The following is a 12,252-nucleotide window of genomic DNA, read 5'->3' on the forward strand; positions in this document are numbered from 1 at the left end:
TAGCAAAGGAGGATGGGTCTAGAGGGGAAGACAAAGATTATAGGATCTTGAACGGACTTAAGTGTTGATGGAAGAACTACATCCAAAAGATGGACTGGAGATCACTGGAGACAAGCTGAAACATTTTCTAGGAGTTGTTTCACTTACATCAAGCTGCTAAATTTGCTAAGCCTCTGCACATCTGTACAAGTCTAGTAGCTGACCACACAAAGTTTTCTGTATGTGACTGCATATTTCTAAGGCTTTTTCTCTCTTCTGTGAGAAACTGCAAAGTGCTAAGAATTGTGCCAATGAGAGGACTACTCTCCAAACTCTGAACAAAATAGTTTTATTCTGATGACTGGCAACTAAGTGCAGCACATATTCTTGGTCTCTGCTATTGTATTTCCATAAGTTTTGCCTGTTGCATTGTGTTACTCATTTGGGACCACATTACAAAGCATTGATTCAGTATATTTTCAGGCTTGACATCGCATTATAAAGCTATTTTCCAGTACAAATTATTCAGTACAAAACCAGCAAAGGAAGCTTTATTTAATGAGTTGTACAAAGCATTTAACTGGTTTTGAAAAACATGTGGCTACTGAACCTGGAACCACTTTCATATCATATTTCTTGTTCTATTTAGGATATTTACCTACTTTTAATAAGAACTCTTTTTTTAATTACTTGGTCTCATTCCAGAAAGTCAGTCTTCTGCTCTTCAAAGGTTAAAGATTAAAGAAAAAATGCTGGAGGCAAAATTATACAAACACTCTTTTGTAGCCCTGAAAAATAAAAGCCTTGATTTAAGCAGTACTGAAAAGTTTCAGAAGTTTAAACTTTTTTTTTTAATATACAGCTTTATTTGAAACGTGCTGATATTTAGCCAGCCAGAACTGCATGCAGCAGGAACTCCTACGGCAGCCTCCTTGGCCTTCCACAATAAGGCCAGAACACTGTGGACCCCAAGCTCACAGATGGCAATTGTACCACGCCGTCATATTTTCTTCCACTTGGGATGTCTGTGACTAACTCACTTTTTCATAAGACAAGACCGTATAATTCTGCAGTGACATTATCCCAAATGAAGCAAAAAATAAATCGTGAAGATTCTCCCATGTGCTGGTCCAGCAAAGAATCCACTTTCAAGTGTTTGAGCCATGATTTCACAAACAGCATTTTTATAGGTATGTCTTTGCAAGCAGATGCATGCGTAATCTTCCCTTGCTACCAGCCAGATGCAGTCGAGCCCTGAACCCAAATCCACAGAGTTGTGTTGATGCAGCTAAAAGATCCGGCTTTCAGGAGGTTTTATTTGCTGAGGCTCAGTGTTGCACTTACTGAAGGACACAGTTTGTCCCCTGCTACTGGCTTGATTCCAGCTAGCTGAGAGCAGCAGCACAGGCTTGCACATGCCAACACGCAGTGGTATCAATTTCCTGAAGTGAGTTTTCTAGTTGCAGAGGATGATACTATTCACCACTGTTTTGAAAATAAGCTTTTGTGGGAGGCCAAGCCAATGCTTGCAGTCCTGCTCCTCTCACTGAGTAACAGTCACCAGCATCCCAATTCCTTCCTTTTATGCTGTTTGCTTCATATGTTTTCTAAGATCACAACAGAGACAGGTAGTCTTTTGCAATATCAGCATAAAATACTTTTAAAGGCAACCAGCTATTGCTTTATGAACTAGGACATCCTTCCTAATACCACTTAGCTTTCAGTACATTTTGACCAGATGCACTGTTCTGTGTTGCTGTACTGCACTCCTATGTTGTTTGCAGCTCTTTAAAATATCCTTACAACATCACCGGTTGTAATATGTGCTGTACAAGACATTAAAGCAATTTTGGTTGGGTTTGGTTTTTTGTTTTATTTTTTTGCAAGAGATCCAGGTATATGAGAACTCCATAAAACATTTTAATCTTACTTTGATCTTCAGCTTAAATTTCTCTATCCTCTTTTATTTTCCAGGATGGAAGTACCCTGATTTTTTTTTTTCTGCTAATAACTTTTTTTGAGTTTCCCAATATTTGCCAGTTGTGCATACTTTTGCAAGGCGTTTCTCCTTGCTTTGTTGTCCTTGATTGCACATAGACCTGCTTTTTTTCAGTCTCTTCTTGCAAAATGCAGCAGAATTCATAAGGACACCTGAAATGCTATAGCATAAGTGAAACGGAACAAAAATAACACTTTGACCACATGCTGGTGGGGAGAAGTAGCGTGCAGCCAACTTGTAAGCCCTGTTCAATGCAAAGTGTGAATTTGTCCTTTCCCATTTTTGCAAAAAACATCTGTATTTCTCAGAATAACCACTATTTACAGAGGATGCAATTGCTGTTTGCTAGAGACTATACACAAATTAAATATCCTAACTGAATTTACTCTCTTCTCTTCGCTAAATAGTCTTCAGGATGTAATTTATTGTGGGTGATTTGTGGTGATCTATTTTTCATCAGTAAATAGCCAAGTGTTAGGCTTTTTTCTACAGTTCAGGTTTTGTTTATATCCATCTGTTCTAGGAAAATAAGGGTGCCTCTTCTGCAGTTCTCTGTTTGCAAAGGTTAGAGTGGCCAGGCAATATGCACGTGGACAAGTGCCAGGGAGATCTAGTTTTGCATGGTTTAGAGGCAGAATAACCAGGCAGACAGCACGAATGTTTGGTTAAAAGATCTCACTAAATAAAACATAAAAAAGGTATTAGTGGCTACTGGACAAGTATGAGCTACTACTCTAGGTTTGCAATAGAAATAATATTTGGGTTGTTGTCTTGGTGACTGAGTACTAATCTTTCACGTATAGGTACAAACTGTGCTCGGCAAAGAATGCTGCATGCATCAGCTAGTGTTTAAATTGGTAGTGATAGGGACGTTGTCCCAGGTTTTCTACAGTGCCTCATTTCTAGTAGAACATGAAGTTAAAAGCTAGAACTGCAGTTTTATCCTTTCATAAACATTTATATTCTGCATTTCTGATCTGTATTTTCAGTCATTCTGTTAACACAATGTGAAATAATTCAAAATCTTAATTTAACTTACCTACATTTTTTGTTGAGTATATAGTCAAATACTGTGTACCTTACAAAAAAATGGGTTTTTTTCTCCTTAATCCCATAACTCTCAAAAGAATACTCTCCAACTTCCCTGTAGCTCTTCTTTTTCCACTGCTTCTGCCAATAGTCTTTTTGATTCATATATACAAGTTTGCTAGAAACAGATGAGAATGCATGCATCTTGGACAGAAACTGGGAGTTTGGAAGAGTGCAAGCTAGATGTTGTTATTAATATAAAGTATCACTTTCACAGTCACAATCAGTGATATTTTTAAATGTTCTGAATCATCAGCTCCTATGTACAATGTTCTATGTACTGAAAAATGAAACAAAATATGAAAGCCAGGTTGTCATGAATCAGTAGATTATTGTTAGTTAACAGTGTAATGTGGGTCTCTGTCAACTCCACTTTTCCATTTGTCATCTGCAGATATGAGCGTATCTTTGACTAGTAAGATTTCCTTTTACAGAATCTGTGGAAAATGTAATGAGATGCCTTTAAATCTATTAATTATTTATAAGTTAATTTCACACTGCTTATGATGGCCCTTACTTTTATTCAGAAACATTATGCTCATGATGTTTCATAGCACGTGGAAGCTACAGAAGGTCATGTAATATATTTGCATATTAAAATACACCACAAAGTTTGTGTGTGAAGTCAAATTTCAAAGCATCTGATTTCTGGCTAAGATAGAACAGGAGGATGAGAAACCAAAAGGATAACCATACTGGATCAAATCAAGACCGTGTTTTTTCCAGTATCATGTCTACAGGAGTACATGTAAGCTGATAGCTAGAGACAAAAAAATAACTGAGAAAGCGTATATAATATTCCTCCTTCAGCTTCCAAATATTTCCAGCTGAGGGGATTTCCTGAACCGGATGTGCATTCTGAATGGTTTGAAAGCTGCAGTGGTTTTGTCTTCCATTACATTACTCAGTTACCCATTGAATACATAACATTTAGCATCCAAAACATCCTTCGTTGACAATGTTTACAGGTCTATTCCCTGCTGTGTGGAGTCACCTCCTTTTCATTTCTGACCAGTCTGGCCCATCTAGCCTCTTTTGATTCCTCTAGCTTTATTTTTTAGAAGAACTTTTATTATTATTGCTGGTTCTAATTTGACCTCAGTCAGAGTCACGGATTTGGGAGATTAGTAGCAAATAGCTGGCATTTTTTATTCTTCTTCTAGTTTGCTTGGTTTAGCATTTCACATTTTCAAACTTTCTGTTATAGCTACAAGGATTAACAGTGTATTTGTTAATATCATGAGATTTGAGTATATCGCATAACAGATTCAGGAAACTTCAAGACCATTTAGTATAGTGAATACACAGTAAAAATCACAATAGTTGTGAAATATCAATACTGCATCATTATGAAGAAATTCCTTGTCTATCAGCAGGTGATGGCATGATGATGGAGGATATCATGATGGAGTGTACAGAGCACAGAGTGCACATGTAACCGTAGGCAGCTTTAAGAGAAAGTAAATTGGAAGAAATGAGCTGGAATCTGTGGCCTTTTTCATACCATAGTATGTTTTAAATATCATCATAAAGTGAAAAAAAGGGAAAAACATGCCTCTGAAGACCTCTAGGAGGATGTTCTGTCCATCTTTCTCAGGGGCTAAAGTGAACAGACTTCTGGAGATCTTTAAGAGGCAAGTCGACATGGATAGATTTAGCAGCTACCTCTCTTCTTCAACTAAATAATGGACTTAGACACTTACTTTAGCAGGCAATCTCATTGTCTAGAAGGTAGGTTGGGAGCCTAAATGATGTGGCTTGAATGGTGTCAAAAATAGTAATAGCAATTATTTTTACTTTGAAATTTAACAAAAGAAGATTTGAACCAGTGATAATTTGTCTGAATTTTTAAAAATCGATTTTGCTGATTTTAATTATGCTTTGATGACTGAGAGTAGAGGAGGAAAACACCTATTGCACATGAAGAGTCATAGCAGAATTTCTTTAAACATATGTGTTTAAGGAAGACAAAAGATGCATGGATTACTTTTCCGGCAAATTATTTCCCATCAGACTGTCAGCCATGAATTTTTTCTTATCATTTGCAACAAATCTTTTCTAAAGAATAAAAATAAACTCTGTTTTAGTTTTTTCACTTCTTTATATTTCCTGACTCTGACTGCAGGAAAGAAAAACTAAAATAACACAAATGAAAGTTTTCCTTTTTTGCTGTCCAGTGAAACTGGAAATATCTACTAAGTGATAAATAGTCTTCTGTGATAATTTTACTGCATTAAGCAGGAAATAAGATGCTGAGAGAGACAGATTAGCATTGACCACTTGGGAGCTTAATTATAGTAACAGGATTTCTATGAGAATATCATCATCTCAATGGTGAATAACACAGATGTATTTTAGTAACTGGACATTATTTAGATGCTTTGACATGCAGAAAGTATTATGGATTTGGGTATTTTTGTGTAACTGTTAAATGTCAGCAAATGGTCATGAAATGCTTCTTTGAAATGAAATGAAATTTGTGTATAATTGTGGTTTTAAGTAGTCTTGATGTTCTACAAATTCAATTCATTTTTGGCTCTTGTGAATTAAATACACAGCTAGCTCTGCAGCAGCAAAGTCAGTGATTGCTTTTGAAACTGACTTCAACAGGGCAAAGGTGGAAGAGATGCCTATAAGAAATAAAAAATAAAGAAAAGATAAATAGCCTTATTTTTATATATAAACAGTAATTTTGGCTTCTTAATGACCCTCACAGTTGGTTATGATTATCACTTCAAGCTGGAGTTTTCACCCTAGATACTTCATTTTTCTGAAACTTGCTATACAGTCATATTTTTTACACTATTTTCCCTGATGATGATCACTGAACTTTAGGGTATGGAAAATCAGTCTGAAGAAACATCTGCTCTCATGACTGGCCTCATCATAGTCGAACATCACAGTTGTAGAGCGACTTTTCCTAAGTGGGGAAATGTTGGTTTTCTGCAAATAGTCACATACAGTTACTTTTGAGATAACAGCATTAAAAATTTATTCTGTTATTTTCCAATATGAAAAGTTTACAGGTACTCTAGAATAGAATTAAGAGAAAACTATACACTTTTTTTTCTCTAATATAGATTAAATTTAAATACATCTGAAAGCTTTTCCTCATTCTTTTCCTATGTGTGTCTTCTGCAAACAGTTGAAAATTAGTTAATTCTCAAATTTATGAAAACTGGAGAACTACTACCTTGAACGAGGGAAGGAACATTTTGTGTAAAATTCTTACATTAGAAATGCATGGAGCTAAACGGAGTAAAACTAACTAAAAAATTATTTTATTTACTATTAAAGGTGATAATACTTAATGTTATTTGAATTGTGATTTACAAATGAGTGATGAACTTTGCAAAATGGGTTTTGGATAAAGAAGTCCAGTTGCTAACATCTCTGAATTTAGCTGCGTACGTATGTGTGAGGAAGCTTACCAGCTGTGATAAATATGCCCTAAATGCCACTTTCGATCCCTGTCTTGTACCTCCAGTTAAGTCATAATTGAACCTTGATTTCTTAAAAGTCTTGGGTTTTATGTTGCTACATATTACTTTTTTTTTTAAAGCTTTCTTTCACCTCGTCGGCTCTTCCAATGTTGACGTGAAAAATGCAATGACTTTCAGTGGGCCTCTGGAAGACATGTTTGGGTACACAGTCCAACAGTATGAAAATGAGGAAGGGAAATGGTAAGCTGTTTTTCTTCTCTTAAATGGAAACTCCAAATGATCAGGTATTCAGTGACTCAGCTGCTATGCTATTACTTGTAAGTATGCCCAATATGTAAGGGTCAGATTCTGTCAGTCATATTTCTTAAATTAATGCACAGTCCTAAGGAAACCTGGAAAGATTGGGGAGTGAAAGATCCAAATTTATATCTACATTTATTTCCTCAAAGACATAAATGAGTTCACAAAGTGGGTAAATTCCTTTCTTGATGGAGCTGAGAAAGTTTTGTGTTATGCCTGAGCCCTCTTTTTTCCATTTATCAAATAAAATCATTATTTATCTTCTCCTTGAGTTAACGTATTAGCAGTGAAATTGCTCCTGTTTTACCTAACTAATCTGTATTATGTATTTTTTTCTAAAGTTTTCTGCCAGAGGTTGTCTGTACAGAGTGTTTTAACTGGTGGGAAGATTTTCCTGTCAAAATATTTATTAATACAGTACTCTGCCTTCCCTTTTAGAGGGCTAATTACGTCTTGCAATTGGTAATATATTCACATTTGGGACTTGGAGCCTTCTTCTTAACATGTCTTTTCCTTCTTGTTGTTCTCCTGAATTAGAAGTTGCATTTTGGCATGCTTACTGGTATCGTTGCTTCTTGGTCTTTTGATAAACACCTGCTTATGATTTTCGCTTGTAGAAACAAATTTCACAGGCTAAACACTGGGCTGGAGGACTGAAATAATGATTGAATGGTAAAAGGTTTGGGAATCCTGAGTTCTCCACAATTCTTTGCAGATTGCTCTGGTTTTGCCAGAGCTTTGCCAGTAATTTGACATTCTTGGTAAACCCAGGGACTCCCACCAGCAGCCTGGGATGACAGACACGTGGCTGCGTGACAGCCGGGTCAGACTGTTCTGCAGTGCCCAAGCACTCTCCCCTGCAAGCATCAGGGCTTTCTGACTCCGAGAGTCTGTCCACCACTGCAACACAGTGTTCACCATTAGCCATAGGGGATGTTCACAGATAATGAAACTGCAGAGCCTGCTTTTGAAAATGCTAGCTCTCGATTGCCCGGGTTGTAGGATGTTTAAATATATATCTGCATGAGGGTCATGGGAGAATAATATTGACCTTCTTTGAGCTAATTTAGCCCTTCAGGAAATGGTATCCATTCTAGGAGCTGGGATTTTGCAAAGCTAGCTGTATTGCTGTAAACTGTCCTGAAACCTTTCAAGAGCAAAAAATAATATGAGCTGGAAATGGTGACTCTTCCAGTAGCTGAAGGAAGACAGGAATGTAAACTAGTGTGCTAGATCTGAACATCTCTGAAATTAAACTCCAGAGCTGCTGTTCAGTTGTCAAGTTTTCAAGTTGCTTTCAGCCTAGCAACTTTCATCCAGAGCAGGAAATCTGTAGATTGACAGTTAAAAATAAATATACAAAGCATCCCTGTGATGCTTTGTCAACGGCTATAATGCTACCTAGATACCACAGATAGAGCTTTTCAGCAACAGGTGTTCTGTGAACCTGACTGCGGTTGTTTCTCAATAAAACTGGGGTCCCCTAAAAAAAATCCCTGTGCAAAAAGACAAAGTAGCCTTTCAGACCACTTCTCTCTGTTCATGGGGCTCTTTCTTTCTGAGAAAAGAACAGCATGGGGACATGATCCTGCTGAGCATCGATCACCTCCCATGGGATGTCAAGCACAGTCAGTTTCTCTGCAGTTAAATGAAAGTCAAGGACGCATGATGGGCTGTGGTGCCTGTTTCTAAGTTTTGGTGTATAAAATATATACATTACAGCATATAGCTTGAAAGAGCAGTCAGATCCAGTATACACTTACAGCATTTTATTTTGCTTTAGAATTATTAATGAAAAAAATCTTAATGGGTCACAATGAGCAATTCCAGTAAGGTTTTTTTAGAAGCTGGATTGTCTACTGGGTTTATATTCTCCTTTCTGTCTTTTTTAAATCCATAGGCTACATTTTACCTGTTACATCATTCTATTCAAATATCTTCTGCCTGGACTCATGAGTTTATAATTAAAGGTTGAAATTGTTCTCTCAGTAACTCTTCACAATCATCTAAGTGTCCAGGAGCAAATCTTATTGAACTATTACTCTTAATGGCAGGATTTCTGTTCCCAGTGTGTGCTGTGAATTCTAATTTCATCTAAGTTCTTCCTTACACATTTAATGGAGCCAGTTGTTATCTGCTCTGTAATGCTGGACTATTTAGTGTAGCTAATGAAGATCTGAGAACAAAAATAGTGTCCATCTCTAAACAGTGTTTCCTGCTGAAAACTGGATTTAGGAGTGGATGCTAATTTGTCATGCTTACAAAGTACTATTTGAGAATAGTGATTTTTGATCACACCAAATTTTGAAAAAAAAATGCAAAGAATAAAAATCCTTAACATTTTAAAAGTTCCAAATTTCTTTTAACAACCCTTTTAATATTATTTTTTTTTTAATGACAGAAAAATTGTTGTATTTTACACTGCTGGCTCACATTACTTAAGACTGAATTCTTCCATGAGCTTGTGAGCTTTTCCTTTGGCATTTGATCTGTCAGCATTGAAAAAACATTTCTTCTAAAATATATTAAAGATCAAGAAGATATTAAATAAAATAGATATTTCCTTCTGTATTACTTTTAATACTTGTCATCCAGCCACCAATACCGCTTTTATTTTCCACTGGAATTTTTTCAAATGTTATTCTATTGTGTTATTTGGTATATAAGCACATTTCCTTTCTCTGTCCTTACTAAAGAGGAGATAGAGTGGCTGCTTTTGCTTGTATCTGAACTGGCATAATAGATACTTTTCTTGCTCTCCATCCTGTACTAGTACAGAGCTTGCTGCAGCTGTGCTCTCTCTGTAAGTTTTATTTGGTGACTTTCATGCCTTTTAAGAAACAAGACATTTCAGGTAACTTTTTCATTTGCAGGGTCCTTATTGGTTCACCATTAGTCGGCCAACCTGAGAAAAGAACAGGAGATGTATACAAATGCCCTGTAGGGAGAGACAACCAGTCACCCTGCATAAAACTGAACTTACCAGGTATGAAAGAAAATAAAGCTGTGTCACATGGCGGAATAACAGAGGCCAGATCTTAGGAGATTTTTATCTAGTAAATATGGATTAGAATTGTTTATATAGAGAAAATTTACTTAGGAGCCCAGAGCCAAATGTGAATGAATTTGTGTTTGTAACATCAAAAATCATTTTATTCTAAAAGTTTTCATTTTCCTATGGAAAACATACTCATAATTTTAGAATGGGCATTTGGCTGTGTTATCAAAACTTTATTATGACTGGCATTAATTGACTGTGATTGGCAGTCCTGGCCATGGAGTCAGAAAGGCCATGGAGCATAGATTCATGGATTACCCTTTCCAAAGTTCTTTAAAGCCAGCAAGAGCCTTTGTAATGCCATCAGTAAGCTTTTGATGAGAATGCAACTAGCCAGAACCAGGCTGATGCATCGTAATATAAATAAGGTAAATATTAATAATTTTCTTGCTCATGTTAAGAGATACATGATGTAATCAGGAAAAGACTCCCTGTTAATATGAATTTCACTAAATACACCTGTTGTGCTATTTTTTATCTCCTCCTTTCCCTTGAAAACCTAAATGTCAGTAATGTAATGTAACAGTAACAAATATAAAAGCTGTTAAGTCATTTATAGCAGGACAGGGTACAAAATGAATGTTTGTTTTCTAATTAAAAAAACCTGTGTGAACAGTAATCTCTTGCTTTCATCGTGCTGTTATTTTTACTATTTTTCTTTTTTGTGGTTCAAGAAAACTATTTGAGACAGCAAACCAGACAAATTTTCTGGGATAAAAGCCAGTCTCAGAGATTTTCTTGATTGTTGCAGTTGAAGAAGGAGGAGGAAGAGTGCTAAAATATTTGATGAAAGCAGTGTCAGTCTGGGTTTTATTTTAGAAGCTGGAAGCTCCATGTTAGGGGATATATACTTTAACATTTTGTTTTCATGTTCCCAAATACTTAACATTTTAATCTATTTATAGCTTCTACTTCAGTTCCTAACATTGTGGAAGTAAAAGAAAACATGACTCTTGGAACAACCTTAGTGACTAACCCAAAAGGAGGCTTTCTGGTAAGAACGGACTTTTTGCCAATTTTAAAAGAAGTCTGTTTTTTCCTCAGGTACTATAACAAAAACATTTCACCCTTTTTCATATTTTAAAGGCATGTGGACCACTTTATGCTTATAAATGTGGGCGTTTGCATTACACAACTGGAGTTTGCTCTAATGTCAGCTCCACTTTTGAAACCATCGAGGCGATTGCTCCGTCTGTGCAAGGTATGCATGCCACAGGCCACAGGAATTCTCCTGTGTGTCCGAAAATACAAAGTGCCAAACAAGACAAATGTATACACACAGGCATACCAAAAAGTATGAACTGATTAACTTAGCTACCAGCATTACCAAGTTAAGTAAATGTTTTCATTGTCGCTATATAACCTAAATTCTTGCTACTTTTGGAATTTTCCTCAGTATAAACAATCATTAGAGTGCTATGTAACATCTAAACACAACAGCTAAAAATAGTTGCTTATGTTTTTTACTTATGGCCAAAAGACTCTTTAAATAATGACGACATGTTAAAACCTAATACAAGCCCAATTTAGTAATATAGATGAAAATCTTAAAGACCTGGTCCTTTGGAAAAATTGAAGAACAGACTGACATTGAAGAAGGTAGGGGTCGCTGGTAAATGCTTCAGTTACATGATCTTCTAATCCCATTCTTAGATTTCTGCTTACGAGAAAGTGCCTTGCTGATAAAAGGAACACAAACCATATAAAATACGATGCAAAAGTTGATGAATGACAGTTGGCATCAAACATGTCAGTTCAGCTCCTGTGCAGAAGGATATGCATTTGTTACTAATCACAGAAGTAACTGGAGCTGTGAAATATATTTGATCCTTGTTAGTATCAATTCTTACATGGCAATTTGTGTTGCAGAGTGTAAAACCCAGTTGGACATCGTCATAGTTCTCGATGGGTCCAACAGCATTTATCCATGGGAGAGTGTCACAGCCTTCCTAAACAGCCTCCTGAAAAACATGGATATAGGTCCTCAGCAAACACAGGTAACATGGTAGATATTTTATCGTTGTTTAATCTGCAAGGAAAAAAGGGATTTACAGGAAATTATATGAGAGCATCATCTATTGAGCTCTTCAATTCCAAGAACTTATGGCAATGGGGTACAAAAACAAAATAGCTGAAACCATAAATAAGTCTGTGTCTGCTGCCAAGTAGCAATGTCAGGGAGGCTCTCCCTCACCCCACCGCTCAGGCAGTCTGGAGAAACCAACTTTCTAACCTAGAGACAAAAGTTAAGTGCATTAAGTGAGGCTGCTTGAACACTGTCCTTTCCCACTTCCTTCCTCTCCACAACCACTTCTTGTCTGTTGTACTTCATAGCACAAACATTATTTCTGCTCCTCCGAGGCGCACATGCATCGTTCAGACAG

General features: G+C 36.5%; 1 protein-coding gene across 1 annotated transcript in view; it reads left to right on the forward strand.

Annotated features, from left to right (window-relative positions):
* ITGA1 (integrin subunit alpha 1) overlaps positions 1–12,252 on the forward strand; it is a 77,120-nt gene that overhangs the window by 22,102 nt on the left and 42,766 nt on the right. The window contains exons 2-6 of the mRNA XM_069776025.1: positions 6,630–6,750; positions 9,684–9,796; positions 10,774–10,862; positions 10,955–11,069; positions 11,738–11,865. Of these exons, the coding sequence (XP_069632126.1) occupies positions 6,630–6,750; positions 9,684–9,796; positions 10,774–10,862; positions 10,955–11,069; positions 11,738–11,865 (566 nt within the window). The remainder of the gene's footprint in view (positions 1–6,629; positions 6,751–9,683; positions 9,797–10,773; positions 10,863–10,954; positions 11,070–11,737; positions 11,866–12,252) is intronic.

Source organism: Haliaeetus albicilla, chromosome Z (assembly GCF_947461875.1).
Source record: "Haliaeetus albicilla chromosome Z, bHalAlb1.1, whole genome shotgun sequence".
Taxonomy (NCBI): Eukaryota; Metazoa; Chordata; class Aves; order Accipitriformes; family Accipitridae; genus Haliaeetus; species Haliaeetus albicilla.